The sequence below is a fragment of the Rousettus aegyptiacus genome, unplaced genomic scaffold (genome assembly GCF_014176215.1).
Source record: "Rousettus aegyptiacus isolate mRouAeg1 unplaced genomic scaffold, mRouAeg1.p scaffold_m13_p_13, whole genome shotgun sequence".
Taxonomy (NCBI): domain Eukaryota; kingdom Metazoa; phylum Chordata; class Mammalia; order Chiroptera; family Pteropodidae; genus Rousettus; species Rousettus aegyptiacus.
In genome coordinates this window covers 50,087,099-50,114,761 of record NW_023416288.1, presented here as the reverse complement: position 1 = coordinate 50,114,761, position 27,663 = coordinate 50,087,099, and the positions used below count along the sequence as shown (strand labels likewise).

At 47.9% G+C, this 27,663-nt stretch overlaps 1 protein-coding gene and 1 pseudogene across 2 annotated transcripts in view; both read right to left on the bottom strand.

Annotated features, from left to right (window-relative positions):
- Window positions 1-23,283, bottom strand: part of ZNF777 (zinc finger protein 777) — a 28,251-nt gene extending 4,968 nt beyond the window's left edge. Inside the window, exons 1-5 of one of the 2 annotated variants that reach the window (XM_016125904.2) lie at window positions 22,938-23,283; window positions 17,583-18,431; window positions 16,455-16,581; window positions 14,636-14,749; window positions 2,100-2,351 (exon numbers count right to left, since the gene is read on the bottom strand). In XM_016125904.2, coding sequence (XP_015981390.1) covers window positions 2,100-2,351; window positions 14,636-14,749; window positions 16,455-16,581; window positions 17,583-18,431; window positions 22,938-23,180 — 1,585 coding nt within the window. In that variant the 5' untranslated portion in view covers window positions 23,181-23,283. Of the gene's footprint in view, window positions 1-2,099; window positions 2,352-14,635; window positions 14,750-16,454; window positions 16,582-17,582; window positions 18,432-22,191; window positions 22,485-22,937 lie in introns of those variants that run through there. The other variant, XM_016125905.2, reaches the window with a different exon arrangement.
- Window positions 9,681-9,799, bottom strand: LOC118611285 (annotated as a pseudogene).
- Window positions 23,284-27,663: the final 4,380 nt, after the last annotated feature.

Here is a 27,663-nt window from a genome sequence, read left to right as displayed (position 1 = left end):
CCCGCCTTTCTCGCATGCCCTGGCGTGCAGTGCCACCACTGCACTCGCTGCCGGACGCCTTCCCCTCCCCTCCCCCTCTAGTCTGACCTTTTAGGACCTAAATAAGGCTGTGGCCCACAAGAATGTAAGTCCTAGAGAAAAGAAGTGGCCTCTGACACCTGTTTGAGTTTTCTCAAGTGCCTTGTACTTATTTGGCACTCCCTAAACACAGTTAATGGGGACTCTATTTTTAGTCACCGCCTTTGTGTGACATAAGAAAGTCACTTTTCTGGGACCACCTGTGAGATGAAAGATGCAGTAAGTCTGCATTTGTGGAATTATCAAAAGCAAACAAATGAGAACTTGTTCAAATACTTCAAACCTGTTATCTGTTCATATTCACCTCTTATTATAGGTTAAGTGAGCAAGACTTATTCCCATTTCACAGATTTGGAGTGTCCACGCCTGGAGATATCAAGTGATGTTCCCAAGTAAATAGTCACGGACCTTTTCAGAGCCTGCAATTTGGGGGCCATCTAGTTTACCCCCTCAACTGACAGGGAAACGGAAGCTGTGTCTGTGACCTGGTCAAGTTCTTATAAGTTTGTTAGTGACTGAAGCCAATAAAATGCAGTGTTAAAGTTAGAACGTAGGTGTGCCAAGTTAGAACGTAGGTGTGCCAAGTTAGAGTGTAGGTGTGCCCAGCTCAGGCCGTGCCATTAGACCATGCTGCTCGGTACTGTTACAATCCTCAGCAGAAAGTGATTCAGAAGTTCCTTGGAACACGACGCTTAAGAGATCGGGAAGGAGGAAGCAGCTTCAGAGGTTGGTAACAAGTTGCTCTGGGGTTTGTCCTGCGTGGGGGGCGTTGGGCCCGTCAAACTCCCCCCGAGCATCAATGTTGTTTTTTCTTACCGAAATAGGAATGAAACATCTGGTCCTAAAATTCAGGACTCAAAATCCCACAAAGTATTGTTTAATAATTTTCTAAGGTTCTACTAGAATTAACGGCAGATGCTCAAAGGACAATCGGGAATTTCTGTTATGAGGCTCTAAGTTAGCCTTTACTCACAACTGGCCTTGGATCTGCCACTGCGCTTTTGTGAAAGACAATGCGGTATATTAAAAAGGTTTCTGGGATATCATGCAGTTATTTAAAAATAAGGAGTTAGATCCATATCTTTGACCAAGAAGGATGTCCATATTTTATTAGGTGCAAAAAGGCAAACTGCAGAGGAATTATCTACAGATGAAATAAAAAAAAATTTTTAAGTCATCAACATAATGCTTTAAAAAACCTAAAATGGATGTGGGTATATTTCTAAATATAAATAATGTATAAATTTATATGGTTAATGACTTTTACATATAAATCAAACATCCAAACAAAAACCAAAACCCAGGTGAGTTCTATCAAATTGTCAAAGAACACACTTAATTCCAACCTTATATGTTCTTTTCAGAATATAAAAGAGCCAAAGCTCCTCAGTTCATTTGGTAAGTCTAGTACAATCTTGTTTCCAACACTAGATGAAGATGATTCAGGAAAAGTTCAGGTTCATGCACTTATGAATAGAGCTGTGAAGTTTCTGAATAAAACAGTGGCTACCTAAGTGTGTTTAAGACACCGTGACGACCAGGTAAGGTTTTTCTAGGACTGCGTGGAAGGTACAGCATCGGAAAATCGAACACAAAAGATGTCCTCGGATGAGGCCACCGTAAGCCCACTTGCCTGCTGTTCTCCTGTGGTGTATAGAATGGTGACTTTGAGGTTTTATAATTAAAAATGATGCCTAGATTGCCCCCAGAAAAAGACACTACTATTGGTCATTTTAAAAAGTGTGCTCTCCAGAGGGTGAAATCTTCACGTCAGGTAAGGCTTCTAGTGTGACAACGATCAAGGAAAATCAGGAGGAAGTTTGAGCTTTGCCACTATCTCAGGCAATTTATTCGACCTTCTCTGCCTGTAAGATTGGGTCCCTGTCTGACCTTGTGCTTGGCTGTCTTACCTTCTCTAGAGGGGAGAGAGATTCTTATCCTGTGGCAGGAAACCTGTACCTGAGGTGGTGCTTGGGGCTGTCACACCTGTGGACCCATCAATGTCCCTACCCCCAACTGACCTGTGCAGTTTCTCTGCTGCACCAGCATCTGCTTGAGCTCGCTGAACTCGCCGGAGCCTTCCGCAGCCTCCTCCAGGGTGTGTTCCTGCTCCTGCATATCCAGGTCTGGCTGCTCGCCACACGGGTCGCCCAGCTCCGAGTCCTGGAAGCCATGCTCTTCCACCTGTCCCATCAGGGGCTCTGGGGTCTCCAGGCTCTCTGAACCCTCATCATTGGTCTGCACCTCGATCTTAATCACAATCCCGTCGTGGGCTGAGAGAAGGCGAGAGGGGTGGGGGGGGGGGGACAGAAGAACCCAGAACATGTTCATTCCACCTGCCCTAGAATTTACACTTCACAATTCTTATTTTAGAGAAACACAATACTGAATTGGCGTTGAGTAGACAAATAGAATTTTCTGGACATTTGTGCAACCTTGAACACCACCACAAACTGGAATAAGGTTAAGATAAATGCAAAGTTGCTTTCTGTGACACCCTCCCATTTCAAATAGTGTCGTCAGGATTTCTTTTAAAGAGATCCTAATTCCCCTTTCCAGGTAAGGCCAGCGACGTCAAGTCTCTCTCCTCGCAATTCGATTGAGTGAAGCAGCAGCTACTCACCTCCTCACCACACTGACGACCAGATGCCCCCCAGTGCCCTCCTCGCCCACACTGACAAGCGGGCACACGTGCGCGACAGGAGCTCTTGGTTTTGTTTTTTAGCTACACAGCATCCAATTACACACATTGCCGCCCACCGCCCACGTTTTTTTAACTTGCCTGTAGGTCTATAGGTTAATGTCACGTCGTTACGCACGTTAGGCATCATTCGACATAAATGGGTTCGTAGTGCACGTTTCTGTTTTTCAGTATTTTTTTTTCTCCCTTTAATTTGCCTTCCCCGCCTTCCCCTCCCTTCCCCTTTCAGTTGAGGCCTTCCCAGGTGACTCCTGCAACTAACCTAGTATTTTTTTCCATGCTTATGTTTTTTGGCCATTATTGGTCTTTAAAACATACAACTGCCTTCTACATCGTCCCCTGTATTCCTTTTCTCCAATGTTCTGTAGAAAGCCCTCAACACCAGTGCGACGGGGCTAGTGCCTCCCTCCTAAGAGCTGCGTGCATTCCACGTGAAGGCCGCGGCGACGCCCGCGCCGGACAGCACGCGCGCGTCTCCTTCCTGGCTTTTCCTTCCTGGCGTTTAGCCCCGGTGAACAGCGCTGCACTAAACATTTGTTTATCCGCGTCTCTGACCACAAAATCTCTATGAGAGTCCCAGGCAGGGAAGTGTCAAGTCAAAGGGTGTCCGTATTTTTAACTCTGATAGGTATCAGACTGCTTTTCAACAAGGCTGTGACAATTCATATTTCCACCAGCCCTGAATGAGACGCCCTTTTTGTCACATCCCTGCCGGCAGCAGACACTGCTGTGCTCTCCCAATTTTCCTCAGTCAGATGGGTGTAAAGTGATCAATTAAGACACTCTAATTCCACCTGCCTGACTAGGGCAATCTGAGGATCATTCACTGGCCTCTTAGATTTGATCCTGTATCAACCGTGTTCTGCTTGATTTGTAAGAGTCCTTTGCTCTCGGTTTCAAAGATAACCTGTTTTCTCTCATCGACATTTCAAATATTTCCCCCAATACATTATCTGTCCACTGCCTCTGTGTTACCTTTTACCACACAACTTCCTTAAAGTTTTCATACTGTCAAATGTGTCCCCCTGTTTAGGACTCCTGGGTTTTCTGTCTTAGTTAAGAGGGTCTCCCCAGGTCCTTGATGGTTTGCATCTTGTCTCCCAGATCTTATTCCAAGGTTTTTATTCTTCGATTATTTACTTTTCGGTCTTTACTCCACCTGAAATTTTTGTTTTGCGCATGGTGTGAGGTAGGGGGTTCCACTTTATCTTCTTCCATATGGGTCAAGCTGTGCCAGCATAAACCCCCTTCTAGGCTGAAAAATCACTCTGTTAATCAAGGAAATTATGAATATAATGTATAAACATGTCCATTCATTTATTGAGCATTTACCCAACAGATAGTTATTGAGGACCAACTATGTGCCACGTGGTGTTCTAATGGCTTGGTATATACACCAGTGGACGAAATGGAGCGCCTGCCTCATACGCCTTACACGAGACAATAAACACAGCTGGGACTTCAGAGGTTACGGTAAGTGCTGGGGGAAAAAGAGAAGAAACCAAGAAGCCAGTGGATGAAACCGGTAAGTCCCTGTTTTGTTCTTTGACCAAATCCCCTTGTCATTCCAAAGTAGAGTGGTCCAGTCCGTGAGAAAGCAGACCCGCCAGTACGCCAGTACCTATCCCGTACGACTCCAAGCTGTTCTTTCCAGTGTTTGGCAGTCCTTCGGTTCCTCTCTGATTAGCCCAGGCAACCCATTCCAGAGTAATGAGGACACGAAGCAGCTATAATGTTCCCAGGTTGCGCGCCCGACCCCTCCACGCCCCACCCCACGCCCTCGCCACGGCTTTAACTGCAAATGGTGGCTACATTCCCTCAGAATCCAGTCTCCAAAGATGTCTGCTCACTCTCCAAAGTCATCTGCATCCTAGTCTCTATCTTAAAAAATGCATCCACACTTCTATCCTGTACTTCCCCCGGCTCTAGCTCAAGGTCATCATCTTGACACCCCGTCTCTCCAATCTCAGGAAAAGCAGCGTCCCCTCCTCCCCGCACCTAAATCCTCCACTCGCTGCCTTAATTCTGCCCATTTTTTCCCTCTGGAATTCTGCTCCATCAGCTGTGCCCTTTTCTTTGTCCTCAATCCCTGTCTCTGCACCAGACCCACAAACACCACTGTGACTCCAGCATCAGAAAAATATCTTCCCTGACTTCACGAACTCCTTGAAGTATTTTGCTTGTCTCCTCCCTAAAATAAAAATTTAAAACTATTTACCCTTTGCACCTTTTTGAATAAATATATAAAACGCTTCAATAACTGCAAAAGGTGCAATTTCTGAAGCATTATAAATATTGATATTTTAAAATAAACTCCATCACCCTTTAATGTCACCAGTGGAATCCGAGAACCCTAGCAATTTTAAACCCACCATTGTTCACTTTAAAAATACGTGAACAAGTTCTTCTTTGATAGTTAAAATTTTTATATCATTCCTTTCCACTTTGAACTTCTATTTCCATTCCCACTTTGCCCATAGAACTTTATCCTAATAGAACATATTTTTATGCTTAGAAGACTTTGACTGGTTAACTCACCTACCACTCTACCACAAAAGTGTGTAAACTGGAAGATTACTTTCGCTTTGATTTCTAATAGCCACAGGTCTAAGTGTCCCCCCCCCATTAGATTATCCTTAATTATTATTACTGTAGAATGATAAAGTTATTCAAGATAGAAAAGAAAAAAAGTTGTTGGACGTGCATCTCTCACAGGGATAGGTAGAGATTTTTCTGAATTGGTTCACTTATCTGAGAATGAACATCCTCCTCATTGTTTGAGTGAGACAGAGTTCAGAATAAAACCAATTCCTATTTTTTTGTTGTTATAAACACAAACATCAGGGAAAGCTCGTTTATATTGATAGGTGACAGCTGGCAGGGGCTTTGTTATGGAACCATCACTCGATTCTTTGAACTTCTGAATTATAATGCTATGAAAGCACATGGTTAACATATCAGCAAAAATTGTTTTCAGTGACCTATTAGCTGACAACTTAATTAGCTTCTCATTCAATTCTGTTGAAAGCAAAGTATTGGAAATGGTCTAACTTGCAAAAGAATTCACCATCTAGGCCTCGGAGCAATGCACTTCCGGTTGTATACCCCAATATTTGGGGATGTCCCTTTGTTTCATGACCCAGGGGGCTTCCTATACTTCAAATACTCCATAATATAATAAGGTAGGGATGGGCGGGAGGTGCCTGTTCTTTTTCTGTTGATAGTGGAGGGTGGGGACGAGCACCAGCATCGCAGGGTCCGCACGCACTGTGCCCTCTCTCCTGGAGTTTTATGAATGAGAACAGATGAGCTAAGGACCTAGAAACTGAACCTTCAACACCATCTCGAGTCTCTTTTGGACCCTGCACTATCACGGGCATGGGCACCCCAGCTTGAAGACTACTGCCTTCCAATACCTGCCCCTACACCGAGACCCCACTCCAATGCCCCTCACTCCATCAAACTTCTTACAGTGCCCTCGGCTGAACGCGGCTGTGCTCCCCCTGACCCCCAAGCACTCTTCTGCTCTTCTCTATGGCATTTAATTTTTCATCCCTCGAAACAACTGGCATTTACACATTTTTGCCCCTCCCCATTTGTTAGACAGTAAGGAAGCCAGTCATTTCCCTCAGAAGGTCTCCCCACCCAGAGGACTTCTGAAAGAGCATTGATAACCAAGGTGCATTTAGAAGCGGCAATTTGTTCTCCTGTTTTAAAAAAGCTAATCGAGGACATATATGTTGTGTGAACACAGTTTATGACCAGAGGTCGCGTTTCAAAATGTTTTTAAAAACACGGAGTAGAGACAGCCAGCTTCCTGACTCGAAGGGGGACGAAGCCACCGCCACACATCTCGCCTCAGAGCACATGACCGGCGAGTCAGAAATGTAAACACAGATCATAAAGTCACACTAGTATTAGGAAAAACACACAGCCCTTTTTCTCTTTTCTTTCTTTCTCTTCTTTCAACTTCGAACGAGGAACAGGCTATTCCTAGACCTCTGGGACTTCAGATACTCCTTCTGGAGGCTGCCTGGAGTCATTCCGAATGCATGCGATGTGCCGACCCATTGCAAATATAATTTTTGCTGTAATTGTTTTGGGAATAATTTTGGTAGTTTTGCCTTGATATGGTTTGGCTATAAGAAACATATTTAATTTGTGATTGCTTTTTAATCTTTGTGATCACGTTTCTTCATAAGAACTCTTGTGAGATGGGAAAACCCTATCCTACAAATTGTTTTCAAATGTATTTAATATTTGTGAACACTAAATTTAATAATTAATGAAGCTGATAGAATGTTATATTTGTAGATGCTAGAACATTTAATTATTTACATTTTGCAATTTCCTTTTCGTTTTCTGGAGCAAAAAATAATTTATTTCAGGTTTCAAATATTCTTTATAGAATATTGAAAAGCTCATAGGCCCAGGGCCTTCAATCACAATGTTTACTTAATAGAATGAGCTGAATAAGTATTTCCACACTTGACAGGAATCCCAGACACCATAAAGAAAGTCACTGGTAAATTTGAATACATAAACACTTAAGATTGATAAATATGAACACATGAAAATGTGAAACAGCTATACGGCACTCACATAAATACTATACATAGGTAAACCGTAAACTCGGAAACATATTCACATACATGAGAAAAATAAGAGCCAATAGCCTTAATATTTAAAAAGCTTTTACAAATCAATGATTAAAAGATGACTAGTCCAAAAGAACAATGGGCAAAAGGCAATTCATAAAAGAAGACATACTGGTAATCACTAAAGGCATGAAAATATACTCAGGTTCACTCTTAGGGAAGTCGAACAGAAACATCGAAATATTGTCCTTTCTAGCCATCACTCTGGCAAATGATAAAAAGATAAATGACACTGACTATTGTCACGGGTGTGGGGAAACAGGTGGTCTCATGCATGGATGAAGCTATATAAATTGACTCAACTGTTTTGAAGGGCACTTGCTAAGATTTTATTAAATTTTTTTATTGGGTCTATCCTTTGACCCAGAAAATCTACTTCTAAATAAGTTTCAGACAAATGCACAAAGATATATTTATAAAGGATCTTTAGTGAAGCACTGAAACTTGTAAATACTCTAAATGTACATCAATTGGAGTTTTTAAAAATAAATTATGAAATCAATACACAGAATAGGACGGTCTGCTATTAAAAAGAACAAGATCGATTTACACGTTCTGGCCTGTGAAGATGTCAAAGATATACTACTGAGAAAAGCAAGTTGCCAAACAATGTACTTCCATATTGTTTGCGTTTCTGTTTTTTTACTGAGTACATATTTATGTATTACTTATATATTTAAGGCCCTGTGTGTGTATGTGTGTGTGTGTGTATGACCATATGCACATAAATTAGAAAGAATCAACTGCTGACTCTTGAGAGGGAATTGTGTGGGACTTTTGTGCTCTCTGCATTTTTCCTTTTTGAATTATGTTGATGAAACTTTGGAGATTTTTAGAAGTGAAAACCAGTATTGACTGCCACATTAAGTTTCTCTGCAAGCTCAAAGGGCGGAAATGGTGGGTTGGCCCTGGGTTTCCAACTTTCTCATGGCTGCACTTTGTTACATTTGTGAAATTGTGGTATATTTGTTCTTTTTATCCTTTTTTTTAAGTTATACATGCGCATAGGCCAGAGGGTCAAACAGTTCTTCAAAATCTGTTTTTCAAAAGCTCTCCTCCACCCTAACCCCGTGTTACCTGCTCCCCAGAAGCAGTCACTTTCAATTCCTATAGCTGATTCTTTTGCCTTTTATCTTCATAACTCCAAGTAACAAGTTTATGTTGTTACTCCTTGAATATTCAATTTTATGTGTAATCTACTGACTTTCAAAAACTGCAGGTGAGAACCACTTCTTCCCCATCTAGCCACATTTCTTCCAAATCCCTGATCATTCCAATTTAGTTTGTAATTTTGGCTGGAACAGTACTGGGTGTTTTCTGTTATTAGATTATGTAAACGTTATTTAAAATTGAATATTGTATACTTTAAGTATTTTTCTATGCCTATAAACCTTTTTTGCTTTCCCCGGTACTAATAACTTCTTCTTCTGCTTGCCTTACTACAAATTCTCATGAACTGAGCTCCGAACTCTCCCCCAATCCTGCTCTGTAACTCTCAAATCATTCATACATATTAGATATTTCTCAATTTCATCCGCTTGAAAAAATTTCTAGAACCTTCTGACGTGCTGCAATCTGGCCCAGTTGCCTGCATAACCAGGTGCCTTTGTGGACTTCCCCCTCAGCAGCACCCAGATTCTCTTCACCTCTCCTGCGTTAGGAGTTCCTAAGGTCTCTTTCTGGGTTTATTTCCTCATTTTGGCAAACATCTCCTTAAGAAAGGCGGGCATGGGAAACCACGAACTCAAAAATGTCTCGATTTCACGCTCTCTCATATTTAATTAAAATAGTCTGACTAAAAACCAAATTCTAGAATGGCTGGACAATATTTTCTAATTTTAACATTTAAAGAATTTTAAAGACATTCTACTGTCTTGTAGCTTTCCATAACCGCTGAAAAGTCCAGAGCCATTCTAAGTCTTGTTTGTTTGTGTGAATCCATTTTTTTTTTTCTTCCCCCTCTCTGGAGCTTGCAGGATGGCCTTTGTCCTCAGTGGCTCTGGAATTTAGTGCTGAACTATCTAAGGTGTGGGCCTATTTCCATCCCTTGTTCTGGGCAGTTGGTGGGCTCTTTCCATCTGGAAAACCATGTCTTACAGTGCTGGAAATTTTTCTTGAATTATTTTGTTGCTGATTCCTTCCTTCCTGTTTTTGCTATTCTTTTATGATATTCCCATTATCTGGATGTTGGACTTCTATCCTTTCCCTTACTTTCTGTTTTCTTTTCTTTTTGTATTTTTAAACGCCTACAGTACCTGGTTTCCCTAGGTGGTCCCCCATCCAAGCACTAACCAGGCCCAACCCTGCTTTGCTTCTGAGATCAGACGAGATCAGGCACATTCAGGGTGGCATGGCTGTAGACTTCTGTTTTCTTTTTTGTCTTTTTGGTTTATTTTGAGATGTGTACTCAACATTATCATCTAATACTGCTACTGAATTTAAAATTTGTATTATTGTATTTTTAATTTCCAAGAGTTTCTTTCTATTCTTTTTTTTTCAAGAAAAACAAGCATTATACTTTTTCATCATGGATGTATCCATTTCTTTTACGTAAGGATTATATGTATGTTTTACACACACATACACATTTAAACATTCTTCTTTTCCCTCTCTGCAATGTCTCTATTTCCTCAAAATTTATTTTTCCTGCCTTTTTTCCTTTGGTCTCTGATGTTAGGGCTTTTCCCTAACATCCTGTGGTTCCTGGTCGTCCGTTTATACTACAGGTGGGACACTCGGAAGAGAACTGAGCCTGTGCACTCAGGCAGGGCGGGCTGACTGTGGCCTCCCAGGAGGACGACTTCGCCAGGTGGTTTCACTGGGCAATCTCCTAGCTGGTCCCCGAGGTCTCCAAATGGAACTCTTCCAATGTCCTGCCCCAAGGGTTTACCCCTGGATGTCAGCATCGTCTGGGGAGCCGGGTTAGGAAAGAAGGCTGGAGATCTCAACATCTGTATGTCACGTTTTGCTTATTCTCTTGTTTTCGACATGGTACCCCACCCTCAGTTGTGCCTGGTGCCCACGTCTGGAGACCCTCCTATACGCCCTCTCCAGAGAATAGGCCTCGGTCACCTACCGGGGTTGGAAGAGGCAAGGCAAATGCCAGGACTGGGGGAGGTGACGAGGGGAGCGGTGCCTTTAAAGGCCTATTGTAAGAGATGTTCCTCAAACCCTCTGTTTTAGCCTCACCTTTGCCCCCATTTTCAAAGACACTGCTCTCCACTTTCCCCAATTCCGATTTTGATTCAGCTTTCTAAGAAACCGGTAATCGTCCAGCCATTTGCTTTTAGGATTCCAAAATTTGGCTGCTGTTGTCTCCTTGTTCACTCTTTTTAAAGTCCCTTCACTCTTGTTTCAGAAGGATTGTGGGAGGCGGGAGTAAACACACGTTCGACCTGCCATCTTTAACTCGAAGTCTTTACTCATGCATTATTTTTCGAAACAGTAATTTTTACTCAGTAAGTCTAATACGTGCTCGCTTCGGAAAACTGTACAAAGCAGAGAGTAATATGAATTTGGCATGCTTCCAACCAGTTTTCTCCTGTCTTTTGTACATATCACTGACTTAAGGTATTTCCATGTTCCGTTTCTGTGTCTTGAGTTTCCCCTATCGAATGGATCATTCCTATGAGTATTTCCAAAAGGCTTTCGCGATCTCCATCCCAGGCAAACACGAACCCCCAGCACCGGCTGCTGCCCGTGCTCCCACCGCCCACTCCCAGCTGGACCTGAAACCACCGTGGACATGAGCTTCCTTCCTCCCCTCATTCCACAACCCACCCCGACGGCCTCCGCTCCTACACGCCACCACCTGTCCCTTGCTAAGGTCACTGCCGCTGCCCATTTGCAAATCCAACGGACGCCTGCCAGCCTTCGCACCGTCACACTGCACTGCAGGGTTCAGGGCCCTGGGCCGCACCCCGCTCTTCCCCGAAACACCCGGCGCGGCACCCCCACGTGTCTTGCTGCCCTGTGGCCACCCGGCCGGTTTCCTTGGATTTCCTTTGTTCCTCCTTCTTTTCCCAAATCTTACCACTGTGGTTTGCAACCTTGCTGCCCAGGAGAATCACCTCAACTCTGTTCTAAAAATACAAACTCCTGGACCCCACCCAGACCAACATATTCCAAGTCTCCGCACCTGGGTCAGGGCTGCACCGGCGCCGGCTGATCAGTCTACGCTACCAGCGCCCGAACGTGTCTCTACTCGGGTCTCTTTAAAAAAATTAAAAAAAACTCCTTCATTCAGCTGCTTTCTCAACACTTTCTCTCGGTGTTTCACAGGGATCTCAAACCTGACACGTTCTGGTCATTTCCCGAGATCTGAACCTCCGCTGTCACTCGTGTACCCTCTTCCTCAAGCCCCGGCCCTGGGAGTCAGCCCTGGCGCCCCTCCTCCCTGACTTTCGACGTCTGCCGATGCCGAAGTCATTCGAGTCTACTGCCGAACGCGCCTGGCGGGTGTCCACCTCTCCCCGGGGAGGCCGCGGCCCCCGCCTGGACTGCAAAGGAGCCTCCGGCGGTCTCCTAGCTCCAGTCTCTCCTCCCTCCAGCGCGTTTTTTTGGAGCAACTAGAACCCTCAACTGTTCTTTAGGTTTCCACAAAAAACCCTAATTCCTCCAAGAGGCCTTTTCCGCTCTCCCAGTCTACCAAGGGCCTCCATGCTGACTCTCACTGCCCTGGACGCTGGTCTTCACAGCTCATCAGAGTGGGTGACCCCGTATTTTTACATATGTGAGTGTTCTGGTAGTTAACACAGTACCTGGTACAAACAACATTTGATGAACTACATAATAGAGATACAAGTGAAATTTACAGTATAGGAACTTCATAAACACGATTTTTCTGGCCGCGTAACAGCCTATCATAACATAATGTAATATTTGTACATCTTCATCCACACTTTGGATTCTTTCCCAGGCCATAGATTCTCAGAAAGGAAACGATTAGGTCGAGTACATAAACATTTTAAATATTTGAAAAACATAGTAAGAATAGAAAATATTAAGTTGCTTTCTAAAAAGACAGCGTATGAGAACGTGGATCTCGGCCATGCCTTCCCGTGTTTCACGCTCTGCCAATTTGCGGGGTGAAATGTTGCCTGGCTCCTCCAGGCCTCCACTGCCGCCCTTCCGGGGCCACGGCCAGGAGCCCCAGGCTGAGTATCTGAACCATCCTTGGGTCTCCTCACCCTTAGGGAGCTAAACCACAGATCACAGTCTCGTGAATGAATTTACTTAGGCAGTTAATAAAATTGCCACATTGGGTCTATTTAGAACTACGAAAATTCTCAATTTTCTAGACTTTCCCCCTTGGTACCACACTGTTGGGTCTGGCCCAGGGCTGGCTTTGCAGCCGCCCTTGTAAGGGAGAAGACACATGGACACGTGGACAGACAGGTCACCACTGGCACGTCCGGGGCGCAGTGACTGCAGGCGCGCAGAGCCGCCCTGCTCTCCAGAGCCCAGGGCCTCTGGTCTCACGGAGGCGCGAGTCTGAGGCCAAGAAGCAGCGGTTCGCATGTCCTCTCCTGTCCCCCCTCCCAGTGCAGGCTCCAAGTAGCTGGAGAAGGTTACAGGGACAAACGGCGTGTGCCAGCCATTTGAGGCGGCCCCTGGGTGGCCACCGCCCCCACAGAGGCTCAGGCCGTGGATGTGCATGGGCCAGGACCCAGCCCGGGGCAGGGTGGGCGCGGTTACTTGCCGTTCGAGTCTGGCCCCACTCTGGGGGAGGCCCGTCTGTGACGAGGGTGTGACGAGCTGGCGATGCTGCCATTCCAGCCCTTCTAGGAAGATGCTGGGAGGGCAGCACCTGGCCCACAAGACCGCACTGGGACATCAGACTGGACCTTAGTTCTTTACCGTCAGTGACCTCCCCCGCAGTCTCTTTCTTTGCCTTCTTTCTTATTTCTTCTGTTTTGAATCTATTCCCACTTGGCCCTTCGTATTGAATGTGGTCAAACAATTCAGATACAAAGTTACATTCCCCAAAGCAAAAGATCACTCTGCCATGTGCCACTTTTTGTCCCTTAACCCCCAATTCTCATCCACTTTTAAATCCATCTTTTTTGTCTGCTAGATGAATTCAGGGTCAGCTTTTCCCCTCGATTTAAATCTCTAGAACGTAACGACACTGATTTCTCTGAAAGACACCAGCACTGATTTTTCCATGGGATTCTGTCTCTTCCATAAGCTGCCTCCACTCTTAGTCCATGGGGTTGACTTCGCATCCATGTTTCTGGGCCTCGTCCTTGGAGCCAGTTTACAGGTCCCAGAACCAATGACACGGCTCCTTAACAAGACCTGACTGCTGGCCCCACAGAGTTGTCCTGATGGATCATCCCCCATCACCGTCAGTGATGCGAGGCTAAAACGGAAAGGGTCCGCCTTCACGGAGGGCCTTCGAGGTGAGCGACGCAGGTCTGAAGGCTGCTCCAGACCAGGAGCTCCCGAAACGGACCACAGACCGCGATGGCACCGCGGAGCAAGCATGCGGGCTGCTGCGGGGGCCAGCGTGGAAGGGGCAACGCCCCGCGCAGAATGGCGGCAGCGGGTGTTTACCAGGCCGTTGCTGCGTTCCAGTCACCACAGCAGGCCCTAGGTATCAATACCCATCCCATTTAATAGACGAGGAATGAGGCCTCCAAACAGGCTGAGTACTGAGAGTCACACTGCTAGCGAGCAGAGAGGCCGGGCTTCAAGGGCAGGTGGCCCGACGCTGGGGTCGGCACTGGAGCCCGCGGCCAGTCCTGCCTGGCACTTCTCTGCTGCTGCCACCTAACAGCCTCGTCTCCACACTGTCCTGCATATTATGCACATTGCAGGACACTTCGGGTCAAGTCCATGTCTGTCCCTATCCTTCCACTGCCCGGCTGCAGGACCGGGACGTGGCCCTTCTCCAGGGAGCTCCAGGATGCACGGGCACCCTGACAAGTGACCGCCTTTCTTTCAAATGTTTTGTTTCCCACAGAGAGTGTGGTGACACTCAGCAATGTCAAAAACTCCCTGAGACAAGGACCCCAACAGCATACCTATTTATCGGCTGGGCCGTCACGGAGGCCTGCGGCAGGCCCGGCACCCGCAGACGAGCCTCCTTCCTGCACACGGCTGGCCAAGGTCTCCGTGCGGGGCTTACGCTGGCCTGTAACGCCCCGTGCTGAAGACCTAGAAGGCAGAGCTCTGGGCCACGGCAGCCACTCACCAGCACTGGGATCTGCAGGCGTCTCGCCCTCCTCCGAGTCCTCCTGCTCCTGCATAGGCGGCCTCTCCCCGCGCTCCATCTGCGACATGAGGTCTGGCTTGGAAATCGCATAGTCTGGGCAGGAGGAAGGAAAGAAGAAGATACGCTGTGGGGTGAGGTCGCACTGGATGCCGCGAAGGCGTCGCCTGTGTTGGTGTGACAGCGGGGGCAGTTCCCCGACCCGGGGCCGGCCGGGTTGGAAGAGAAATGGGTCGAGTTCACGGCCCTGTTCTTGGAGCCCCCTGTGCGCGTGCACATGCACACACGTGCGTGTTAATCGCGTTCTGTGTCCTTCCCTGCGGGGACCGGCGGCGAGGCACCGCCTGTCGCCAGCGGAAAGCAGCCCCTTTGCCACCTGCCGCTCCTGTTGCTCCCAGGTGGCCGACCCTCTCATGACAAAGGCACGAGACGTCTGGAATTTTACAAGGTGAAAAACTAATCCTGATAAAGTCTAGAAGCCATAACACAGAACACTGATAGATTTCCTTGCATTAAAAAATGTTTAAAGTTCTTTGGAAATAAAGTTAAAAGATGAAGAAAGCTGAGGAAATATTATTACACTCTCATTTGTCGTGTGTAAGGCAAAAGGTTAATATCCATAATTACAAACAAACAGCTTCTGCAATCAAGAATAAAAAAGCAAAGATGTGAATAGGCAATTCACAGCATAAATGCGAATGACCAGTAAACATAGGAAAAGAGGTACAAGTTCACTAATCATCGAAGAAATACAGAATAAAATGATAAGGTGTCATTATCACCCCTCAGAAAAGACAAATCTTTAAAACAGAAGAGCACCGACCGGGCTAGGGCGTGGAGGAGCGGCCGCTCACACTGCTGCAGAGGCGCACAGAGCCTCGGGAGGGCGTCGCAGCGCGGGCTGTGACACTGGAAGTGTGTGCCCCCTGCTCCGCGCACCTGCTTCCGGGAGGCCGTGCCGCTGAAGCGCTCAGGTGAGCGCAGAGCCACGGCGGCGTTTATGGCGGCCCTGCAACGGTGAGGAACCAGGGCCCGGCCGCTGCTCGCCAAACGCCCAGCGGTCCGTCTTCCCAAGCAGGCCCGGGCGTGCTGGCGTGGAAGGCTGACTGGGACCCACCATTAGGTAAAATAAGCGTACGGTCCCTTTTGTGCAAACCACAAACTGCGTGTGCACGAGCACATGCACTGCGGGTATGTTTGCACACGCATAAAAAAACAGATGAGAAACCACGCAGCCCAGTGGGTTCAGAGGCTACCTCTGCGGAGCGGTACTGGTCAGAGGGTGGGAGCTGCTCTTTATTATATAAATCTAAGTTGCTGAATTTTCTTGGTTATGTAGATACTTTAAAAGGAGAGAGACGAATTTAAAAGAGAAGTTACCTTACGGAGAGATAGGTGTGTATAAATTTAACAATTCTAGAGAGAATCAACATTTCAACTTTTTGTATGCCCAAAGAGTGACCCATATCAGAGAAAAGGATACATAGAAAACCATAGTGATTCCAGGTTTTCATCCTTAAAAGCTGTTATCTAGTGAAAACAACGAGACTCCACAGAGTTTGAGGTGAGAGAGCGCTTAGTGAAATTGTGACTTCCCGGTGGGGACCTAGGACCTCCCTGAGTCACAGGCTCCTCTCTGCACAGTGGGGTCAGGAACCCAGGGACCATTAAGGCCTCAACACATGACACGTGTTCAGCCACCTGAGCAGGACGGCAGGCGTGCCCGCGTCTGTCCTCGCTCCCTCGCAGAGGCCCGAGGACTAGAGGAGGATTACGTGTGCTGCATGGAAAGCCTCCTTACCCATGGAAACCAGAGACTCGTAGTTGCCCCTCATCACATTCTTGTAGAGCTCCTTCTGCCACTCGGACAGGTTACCCCACTCCTGCTCCGAGAAATGGACGGCGACGTCATCGAACGTGACAGGGACCTGAAAACACACGACGAACTCAGCTGGGACCAACTGGAGGGCAGTCACAGGCCTTCAGCTGCCGAATCCCAAGGCAATGAACGGCCCCGACCCCCTGGCCTGGCTCGAACACCTCTTCCTAGGACGGGAGTGGGAAAGCCCTAAGGCGCAGTTCTGGGGTGTCACCAAGGGCCTCTCTTAGAAGTCTGGTCCTTTTCCTCTCTAACGGGATAATCCTCGCGGCTACAAAGCATGGTGTGTAGACCAGCAGCGATAGCACCGCCAGGGAACCTGCTAGAAATGCAGACTCTCGGGCCCCACCCGCGATCCACTAACTCAGATTCTGCATTTAGTTAAGATCCCCAGGCGACTCGCGCACACAATAAAACTGGGGAAGCGCCGGCCTGGAGGATACGGCCCGAGCTGCTTCCTGCACGAGGCTGTGCAAGGCGCAGCAGCACAAGGGGACGGGAGGAAATCTGGTCCACGTTCAAGGTCTTTCAGAATCTTGGGACATTAAAACCTAACTGTTCTCTATAGTTTTTTTTAGGATCCCTCTTGAAATCACATTTTTACCGGCATTAACGTGATTTATAAGTCAGGTGATAAAGACATTGAGCCGGACAGAGCCCCACACTATTCCGAGCTCTCCCTGCACCAACGGTGAACCGCTGATCCACGCGCCCGGGTACCTGACGGTAAAGCCTGGACGCTTCTGTCCCTTGGCCTGCGCTTTGCCTCCTTGTCCTTTTAGACATCCTAGGCTGAATGCCCTTCTCAATTGACAATCCGACCACTAGAACATTTCTCCAATCTCTTAACCTACGCTTTTATCGGCAGGAGAAATAACGTGACCGGGGCTGTCCCGTTCTTTGTGAAACGATGCTGGCAACTAGGCATCGCCGCTAAATGTTTTTCCTTTCTGCCCATCGCTTTCCCCTTCTTCTATATCAAAAACTAAGTTCCTGAAATACATCCCAATTGAGATTACTCCTTGGGATCCCCAGTTGGGATGGGGTTACCTTGGGAACTTCTCCATTGCTGCCCGGGGGCAGCCGCAGGATCCAGAAATTTCTGTTCTTCAGCAGGTTCTCCATGTTCTCCAGCCGCCTCTGCAGCAGCCCGTACTCCTGCAGCAGCGTGCCCAGCACAACCCACTTGCTCTCCAGATGGTTTGCGAACTCCACGGCTGTCTTCTCGCAGTCGGCTATCTTCTTCTCATTTGTCCCCGTCCGTCCCTCCAGCGTCAGCAGCCGCATGGCCTGGGCCTCCAGTTTCCTCTCCACCGCCTGGACTGCAGCCCACACGGCCAAGCGGGTGATCTCCGCCGTCGGCAGTGGCGTGTCCTTCTGGGCTGCAGAAGAGACCTGGAAGGGGGTGTCCTTTTGGGAAACTGGGTTCTGGAGCAGGGGGTCCATGTTGGTCTCGGGAACTGTGGGGGAGAGGGTGAGGGGATCTTTCTCAGGAACTTCAGGGGAGCGGGGTGGGGCTTCTTGACGGGTGGACCGAGAGAGATGGGAGACTTCCTGATCAGCACCGGCTGGGGGTGGATACTGGGTCTCCTCCTGGGAAGTCAGGGGGCCCTGGCGCTGCGTCTCTTGCTCAGGGGCAGCAGGGTACTGGAGTGAGGGTCCCTTCTGGGACACGTGTGGCATCCGGCCCGAGGTCTCTTGCTTGGGAGTGTGGGGTAGGGAGCCTTGCCGGGGAATGGTGGGATTCAGAGGAGGAATTTCTTTGGGGGGAAGAACGCGGGACTGGAACAGAGTGTCTCGGGGGAGACCGGCAGGGCCCTGTCGCTGGGGTTCTTCCGGCAGAACACTGGGGAATGCCAGAGGCGATGAGCGCTGAGTCTCCATGTCCAGCTGCTGGGCCTGTGTTGAAGGAAAGGGCAGAATTGAAGGCCACCGTCTCCGGCTGGCGAAATAAATGCCAAAGACAAGCGCCCACATCAAAAGGGCGTCGGCAGCCACCAGGTATATTCCATGGACACGAATCTTTTCTTGAGACCCTAGCGCTGATTCAGACGTCAATTATAAAACTATTGTTAACAAGTAAAAGTTGGCTACGCCCCTTCTGCTCTTTACAGAACACCTCCTTTTTCATAATACACGTTCCACAGGAACCATCTCATGAGTCGCAGGGTCAGAGAGGAGAAGGGGTCCTGGCCTTGAATTAGAACACCTGGCTCTTAGGCCTGCCTACATCTATTACGGCCTGTGTCACCTTGGCCCGGTTATTCAACCTCTCTGTTCTCGGTCTTCATCCATAAAATGAGGATGATTATCGGACACACCTCCTACCTCGCTGAGCTCTTTGAGCACTGAGCATTAAATAAACTGAAAAACAGCACAATTTTGTCGATGCCAGGCATTGTCCCTATCCTGAGAGTGCCGGCAAGGTGGGAGGTGATCACTGGCGGGGCGGGTGCCCTCGGCCGACTTACCTTACAGGTGAACTTGACATCCAGCCCTGCTGCTTCTACTCAAATTATCAGGCAGTCATGGTGCCTATGTTCTTTCCTTCACTGTGTTCAACAGCGAGGATACACAATGATCCTAAGTTTTACATACTCTGATAAAAGCTGAATGGTTGACATCAATAAAGTTCCTAAAAGAGTTTTTTTACACTATGGGTTGACCTTGACATAGGGAGGAACCCTATGGCTCGTGAGCTGGGGAATGAGGAGGAAGGAGGCCCGGAAACAGAGCCAAAGTCACTCAGTTTTGTGACTTGAATCAAGACTGGTGGGGACTAGAAGCAAAATAAGGATTGATTCCTTTCGGGATTTCAATTAGTCACACTCTCCCTGTCCCCCACCTTCACACATCCACGCTGAGAGAATTCTTATGTCCTCGGGGACATGGAGCCAAGATCTTCCAAGTGACTAGTTCTGTATTTCCCTATCCAGACAATCAACAGTTTGTTGGAACTGACTAGAATCCCTCCTATAACAATGCCTGTCCACTTCCTCACCACAGATCTTCAGTGGATTCACTGGATGCCAATCACTAAGCACCATACACAAGTGATGTTTAAAGTAACTGAAATCTCATTGCCTTTGTTTGAAAATTAACATATCTCTGGTGTCCAGTCTGGAATATAGTATGTGCTCAATAAATGTCTGCTTCAACAGTATAGACTGTTGAGTTATGAGAAAAAAATTAGGGTAAATAATGAAGTTTCTCCAATCATTTACCAAGGATCATCTAAACCTACTGTATCTTCTAACACATCCATTCATTCATTTCTTCATTCACTCACTTATGGGTCTCTTAACTGAAGCAGCATTACATTTTTAAACCAAGGATTGAAGGTTTAAGACCTTGTTTTGGCAAATTCAGAGCTAATTAGTGGGATGATACTAACAATTATTTGGCATTTATTCTGTGCCATGTACTATGTTAAGCATTTTAAAGAGTTATCTCATGCTCACATAACCCTTTGAAACAGGGACTTCTAGAGTTATTGCCCACACTTAGCACACGAAGACATTGAGGCCTGGAGAGGCTAAGTAACTGCCCAAGGTCACACGGCTCTGGCACCAGGGCCCTGGTTTCAGCTCACACTGTAGGTCACCTGCAGGCCTCAGCTGTCAACTGAGGCAGCTGGTCGGTGCTCTGAACCCTTTTTACCTCTAAAATCCAGAGCCTTGGAGATTAAACAAAGATCTGTGGGAGGTTCTCTCATGGGGGAGTTGGAAGGCCTGCCTGTGAAGACATTTCCATTTAAAACTGGGGTCAGGGTTCCCTCTGAAAACCTAATTAAAGCAAATGGCTTCTCCCCCTCAAAAAAACGTACGTGGTCACATACACAAAATTCTGCAAACACTTTCAAGGGATTCAGAGACCCCAAAACCTGAAGGCTTGTGAACAACTAATCTACCTCTCAACTCCTCACAGGTGAGGGCAAGACTGGACTTCCTCTGGGATAGGAGCCTCAGACACAGGGAAAGTGACTGGCAAAATGTGACACAATAGACACATTATGGCCCCATCCTCAGAGGGGATTAGGATATTTGCCTACAACTAGTAGGAAGAAGGGAAAAATCCCCTCAGGCCAAGTTAGTCTCCCTGAGTAATACAGGGGGTTTAACCAAAACAATGAAAACAAGCTTCAGTACAGTAAATAAAGCCAGCAGAGCAAGACATCTTAACCAACCAGTCTAATCAGAGCTCTAAAGGAAAATGCCATTTCTTTGCTCTCCATTATTAGAATGTCTCTCTCCACTTCCGGATTTAGAGGACTATGGAGAAACGAGGGGCCACGGGGCCATGTCCCCTCCCCCGCACCAAAATAAAAGCCCCTTGCTACCATTTTACAATGCCTCGGTTTTACCCTAAGCAGAAAGAAATGGCTAAAAAGAGGAATAGAGCTGTATATATCTAACATTAATAAGCTTGTATTCTCCATCTGTGTGGGGGGGTGGGGGGTGGGGGGGTGTAGAATTTTTCTGAACTGCATTTTATAACATTTAACTGTCCCTTCCTACCCCATGAATCCTAAGTAGATGGAGTCTCCAGGATTCATGCCATATTAGCAAAAAACTACGTTAACCATACACATCTGACTTATAAAGAAAGCTGTGCCATTTTCTTGCATGACCCAGTGTGGTTCACCCAGCATTATATAGCGCCCTGCAGACCTAAGCCTGGAGGAAGACATTTAAAAACCTTCATTTTATCTTTCTAACAATTTCATTATTATTTTTTTTTAAGAACTAGAAAGCTCTTTAGAAAGCCTAATATCCTACACCCCGACCCCTTCCTGTACACAATAGGAAACTGAGGCTCAGAGACACTGGCTCCCATGCAGCAATCCTCCCAGCATGGCTGCTGCATCTCCAAGAGCAGGTCTGCGGGAAGATTTTAAGACTGATTTATAAGAACGGCTCTCTGAAGAGGCCCATCGGCCCCCAAGCCCTTAGGGGCTCGCTCCCCAGACCCCCATCCGGCTGCACACTGAGAGTTTGGCCTGGGGCCCTCCAGGTGCCGAGACTGGAGGCCGAGACGCCCGAGCCCGAGGGTCACCTGCTCCCCACGGCAGAGGCGCGGGGCTGGGCGCTGCCGGGCCTCCCATCCGGCCGCCGCCGCCGCCCGCCCCCCAACCCCCGACGGGCCGCGTCCGCCGCGCACCGGTCCCAGGCCCCTAACCCGAGAGAGGCCGCCGCCAAGGCCGCCCCCTCCCCGTCCAGGCCCGCGGCCCGGGAGGCAGGCATTTCTGGGGACGCGGGCGCCGCGCCACAAATGGCTCGCTACGTGACCTTGGGGCAGGCAGAGCAGGTCGCCGCCAGGTGTCCGCGCCTCAGTGTCGAGGCTCTGCGAAATGGGGAGAGCCGCGTCAGCGCCGCGCTCCGGCCGGCGGGAGGCTCCGCGGGGCCGAGCTCTGCGGAAAACGTGCGGCGGCAACCCCGACGGACGCGGCGCCGGCGCCGCAGGGAGCGAGGCGCGCCGCCCGGGGCGCCCACCGCCCGCCCGCGTGCGTGCCAGGCCCGGCGCGTCCCCGCCGCCTCGCCCGGACGGCGGCCGGCTCCGCGGCGCGGCTCCCGTCCCGCAGCCCCCCCCCCTCCGGTTCAGGGGCGCGCGAGCCCTCCCCGCCCCCACCCCCCAACGTCGCAGCGTTTTTGTCCCTTACCGACACCCCAGGCCGGGCCGCCGAGCCCGGGACGCGCAGGCCGTCCCCGGGGCCCCGAGTCCGCGCGTCCGTGCGTGCGCGGGCCGCCCTCACCGCCTCGGCCATGGCCCTGCGCGGTCCGGCCCGGCCCCGAGTCGCCGCCGCCGCCGCCGCCGCGCGGCCCCACGCAGGCCGGCCCTCGGCCTCTCCGCAGGCGCCGCCCGCCCGGCCTGGCTTCCCCGCGCGGGCTCGCGCGGCCGTCGGGCCCGGTGTGCTCGGGGCGCGCGGGGCGGGCGGGGACGGAGCGGCCGAGCCCGGCGGCGGCGTCGGAGCGGGGCGCGCGGCGGTGCGGGCGGCCCGGCAGGCTGCGCCCCGGCCGCGAGCTGGGCCCCGGCCCTCAGCACCGGCCCCCGGTCCGCGCGCGGCCCCTCTGCGGCCGCGGCTGCGACCCCGGCTCCGGCCCCGGCTGCGAGCTGCGCTGCCGTCCCGGCGCCTCTTCAGCAGGGGAGCTGCACCGCAGCTGCCATGTTGATACAAACTGCATCCTGGGAGGCATGTCCCTCTCAGGCCGTTTAAAGAGAAACACTCCGAGGCTCGTCGGAGGCTGCAGGAACCCAGACAGCTCCATCTACAGCCGGTAGGAGCGAACAGTGTCGAGCGAGCAGCCAGGCGGCGACGGACACGCCCTGAGCCCCGGGCCAGCCCGTCGTGCAGCCCGGGCCGAACCGCCCGGGCCTCCCACCCTCCGGGACCCCGGGGCCTCTCACCTGGGGTCTTCGCCTGCCCGGGCACCCTAGGACGAGACCCGGAGGCGGGAGCGCCGAGGAGAAATAACAGCGCGCAGCCCAGGCGACGTGGTGGGGTCTGGAGGCGGCTTGATTGGCTCCGACAGCCTTCCCCCCGCCGGATCCCCTGCTCTCCTCAAACCCAGAACCCGGCCGTTCCCTTTCAAACCTGCGCTCACAAAGGGATCTAAGACACCCGTCACACCAAAGCGAGCCCGAGTTCATGTGACCAGCTCTGTGCAGATAGGGTTCCAGGGAAGCGGGCTGGGGTTCCAAGGGTAGCAAGGGGGTTGGGTGCTTTTGTGAAATGCCCGAGTGTTGTTTGCGACCTGAAGGGACCGAATTCCGAGAATCATAGAGTGCTGGGGCTGGAGGGGGCCAGACCCGTCATTTGGGAGGAAACTGAGGCCGAGTGGGAAGTGGCTTGTTTACCCCGAGTTGCAGTTTCGGCCCCTTGTGTGAATGCTCTTTTCTAACCGTGAGAGAGAGCCCAGAAGCCACGGTGGACCCTGGAGTTGGGACCCCTTTTCCTGGACAGGTTCACTTACATATTCATGGCGTACCTACCTAGAAGGGGGCACGAACTGGAAGTGAAATGAAAAAAAAAAAAAAATCAGGCAGGCCTCCTAATCAGGTTACAAACGAGGAAAAGCCAACTGGAACTAACTTAAAAGGGGGGTGGGGGCAGAAGTGGAATATATCTGTTCACCTAATGGGACCCCAGGGAGGTCGGGGGTGGAGCTGCAGGGAAGGCAAGAGGAGCAGGACTCAGGATGCTGTCGGCTCAGACCTCTCTATAAAAATGGAAAGTTCTGGAGAGACATAAAGCCAGTGCCATCCAGTCCTCCCCCCACCCCTTCCCAGAGGTTAGAGTTCCCCCTTCTCTTGCTGCCTTTCTTACCATCTATCGGTAAACAGTGCATTCCACTAGTTTTGGTGTTTTAAAATTTTACGTGAGTGATGTAATTCAGCACATAACCTGTTGGAACTTTTTTTTTCTTATCGTTTTTGAGATATAGCCGTATTTGAACAAGCATATCTGGTTCATTCATTTTAACTACTATATAGTATTTCATTAAATAAGTGAAAACTCCAGTTTACTTTCCATTCCCGAGGGGAATGAAAACAGACCTGCTGCCAGGAACATCTACACGTGTCACTGTGTGCTGTAGGAGACACAGAACACGGCAACAGGAGTGCCTCCATCTTCCCGAGGCTCGCCAAACTGCTCGCCGGAGCTGGTGCCCAGTGATACCACCAGCGGCAGTGCAGGGGGTCCTGTTTTCACATCTTCACCAACGCTCACTGATAATGGACTTAGAACCTTTGCCAGCACCATGAGTGTGAAATGGTAGTTAATCATTTTACTGCATATCTGTATTTGTATTTCCCCGATGAAGGCAGTTAAACATCTCATATTTACTAGGTATTTGGTTTCTTCCTCTGTGAATTTCCTCTTCACATCCATTGCCAATGTTTCCGTCGTGAAGTCTTTTTCTTATTGGTTTATGGGTGTTTTTTGCAAAACATACTCTGGATATTAATCCTACCACCAAACGCTTAATGTAATTACTGATATGACTGCAGTTAAGTCTGCTATCTTACTACAAGGTTTCTGTCTGTTTCAGGCATTCGATGATACCTGCCCCACTGTTTTGCCTGCTTTGGGGTTTTTAGTAATTATATTTTCACCACTTATTAGACTGCATTTTTAATGGCTGCCCTAAATATATTTTTACAATATATATCTTCAATTTTTAACAGCCTCCTTCCCACAAATTATACCACTTCACCTGCAGTGCATTAACCTTACAACAGGTTATCCACCACCCTCATACTGGTGTTTACGTTTTATGTTTCTAAATGTTGGAATCTGCATAATGCACTGTTGGTTGTGCACATGGCAAAAATCTTCTCCCAATCTGTCTCTTCTCTTAACATTTTTCATGGGAGGTGTTGCACCAACATTTATATTTAAATATAATCAAATCTACTACTTTTCTTTTTAGGATTTGGACTTTTCGTCTTTTTTGTTTGTTCGTTTTCTTCTCTACTCCAGTGTCTTAGCTATGTGCCTTAATATTTTATTCTAAAACCTGTACAATTTATCTTTTCACAGTTAGGTCTTTAATCTAGGATTTTTTTTTTTTTTGGCTTTTAATAAACTGCACCTTTACTGAGATGTAATTCACATAGCATAAATCATCCATTTAAAGTGTACAAGTCAGTGCTATGTTTATTTTGTGCAACTATCACCGTGACCTAATATTTCTCACTAAAACTTCAAAGCATAGAGCTGGATTTTTTTGTTTAATTTTATAATCTGACAATTTTCTTTCAACTGAAGAGCTTATTTTCTTGCCATTTATGGTGGATATATTTGGAATTCTTTTCTATCGTCTTATTTTGTGATCCTTCTTAACCATGAATTTTCTTTGCTTCTTTCCCCCTTTCCCTACTTTCTATTAGATTAATCGTTTTTCATTTTTTCTCCCTCTGCTAGGAGCCCATTCTACTTCTGTTCCTGTAGTGACTATGATGAACATTTTAAACATGTATGTTTGAGTTACAAAGTTGAAATGAAATTGATTCTCTGCCCTTCTCTTGAAATCACAAGGACCAGAGGGTGCTTTCATTGAAATCATGTTCCATCCTTCTTACATATTATTGCCTTCTGGCTTTGTAGTTCCATCTCATTTTGTGTCTCCCAGATTTGTCCTTATTATTGTCTTAGAAAGTCAACACACATTAAGATTTACCCACGTCTACTAATTTTTTTTTGCTCACCTCTCCTTACCTCCTTTGCCTTCTTACTGGGTTCAAGTTTCTTCTTCCCAAAGTATAGTCCTCAGTGGTTTTTCAGTGATGGTCTATGAATGGTACATTCTCAGTTATTTTCCAAAAACACTTTTATTTGGTTGTGTTCATGTATGACAGTTGATCAGGGTATAAAATCGAGGTTGACAGTTATTTTCCCCTCACCATTTTGTAGGTGTTAGTCCATCTCTTCTGGCCTCTGTTTTTACCATAGAAGAGTCTATTGTCAATCTAAAAGCTTTTCCTGTGATGTCAATTTGTCTTTTTCTCTTGAGACTTCATTTTTGTCTTTCATAATTCCTGAAGATTTTCAGCCATTCTTTTAGAAATATTTCTTCTCCAGTTTACTAATTGTCTTTCTGGATGAGAAAATCTGATTAGATGTAGTAGGAGTTTCTAGCTTATTCTCTCGACATGTTTCCATCCATCATTTTATCTGTCCTTCGATCCGTGTACTTTCCTCATCTTTCATGTCTTTTCAGCTGTGTCTAGGGCTGCTATTTAACCAGTCCATTGAGTTTTTTAAATTTCAATGACAATATATATATTTAGAAATTTTGTCCTCTCCCTCCCAAATCTTTCTAATAGTGTGTTGATTTTTTTAAAGGTTTGGTGATTTCTATTTACCATGCCTTTTCCATGCTTCTTCTCCCACTTTCTGCCCTGTTTTAAAGCTTATAAAACTGTTCACGTTATGCCCTAATTTGGATGATCTTTACATGAATTCAAGTTCTTGGATTTTTGATTCTGCTGTATGTTGTGTTCTAATGATGGACTATTTATTTCCTTGCGGGTTTAGCAGTCGCGACTGTGAGCTTATATTTAGCCAGGTTTGTAGCCAGGTTTGTGGTCTGGATTGTGGGATAGTTCCTCCTGTTTTTGAATTCCCTTCAGCTAGAAACCTCAAGTGCTATCATTGGCCCAAGTCCAATTTTAAAGACCATTTATCAGCCCTGTGGGTAATGTAAATTTGAATCCCAACCTCCATGGCATAATAGCTGTGGGTTGGGATTTTCAAGGAAGACACCAGCCCATCCACTACCATCGCCCAGAGCCCAGCCTGAGAAAGATAGGCTTTTTGTCATCCATGGCAGCTGTGGAGTTAAGCCACTCAGATCTCTGTTCAAGAACTTACCATTTAACTTCAAGGAGTGCAGTCAACTGACAGTTCCAGTTATTCCGACCTCCAGGAAATGCCTTGGCCTTCAAGCTAAGGCCACATTTTTCTTGGGCAGCCTTAAGCCAGCAAGTGAGAAGGTGGGGTCCTAGGGCCTGGCCGTTTCTGCCCTGCACAGGGCTCCTCTAACAGGCAATGTTTGCTCTACAACCCTTTGTTCAGTTGGCCGAAACTTTGTCAGAGCTGCATCGCATTGTTTCTGCTACCCAGACTGGCTTCCTCTTCTCTTTGGATTCATGGATGTTGGATCTGCATCTTGGTCTGAGACTTTGTCTGCAAAACCCTGCTTCCTCCTCCTTTAACCTTTCATAGGCATTTTTCTCCAATAAACCTCTTGTACTTCAAACTCTCTCAGTATCTGATAACCAAGGAGCCAACTAACACATCTTTTGATGCTAGGAAGAACTTTTTTCTGAACCATGGGTTTTCTGAAGACAAGGCTGTCCAGAGACTTTATCTGGAGGTGCCAGTTCCAACTTCTTACCTTCATGGGCCCAAGGCCTACAGTCCCTTCTCCTCACCCCCGACCCCAGGTAGGTAAAGCAGCCCCTCACATGCTTACGGTGTGGGTGTTCACTTTTGTCTGTATTTCTGGTACACTCGGGTTTCCCTGTATTCCTTTCCATCTCAGCTCTATATTTAAAACTGTTTATTATGTCCCATTTGGAATGTCCAGGTGTTTAAAATATCGGGAGTGTGTTCAGGGTGTAAAAT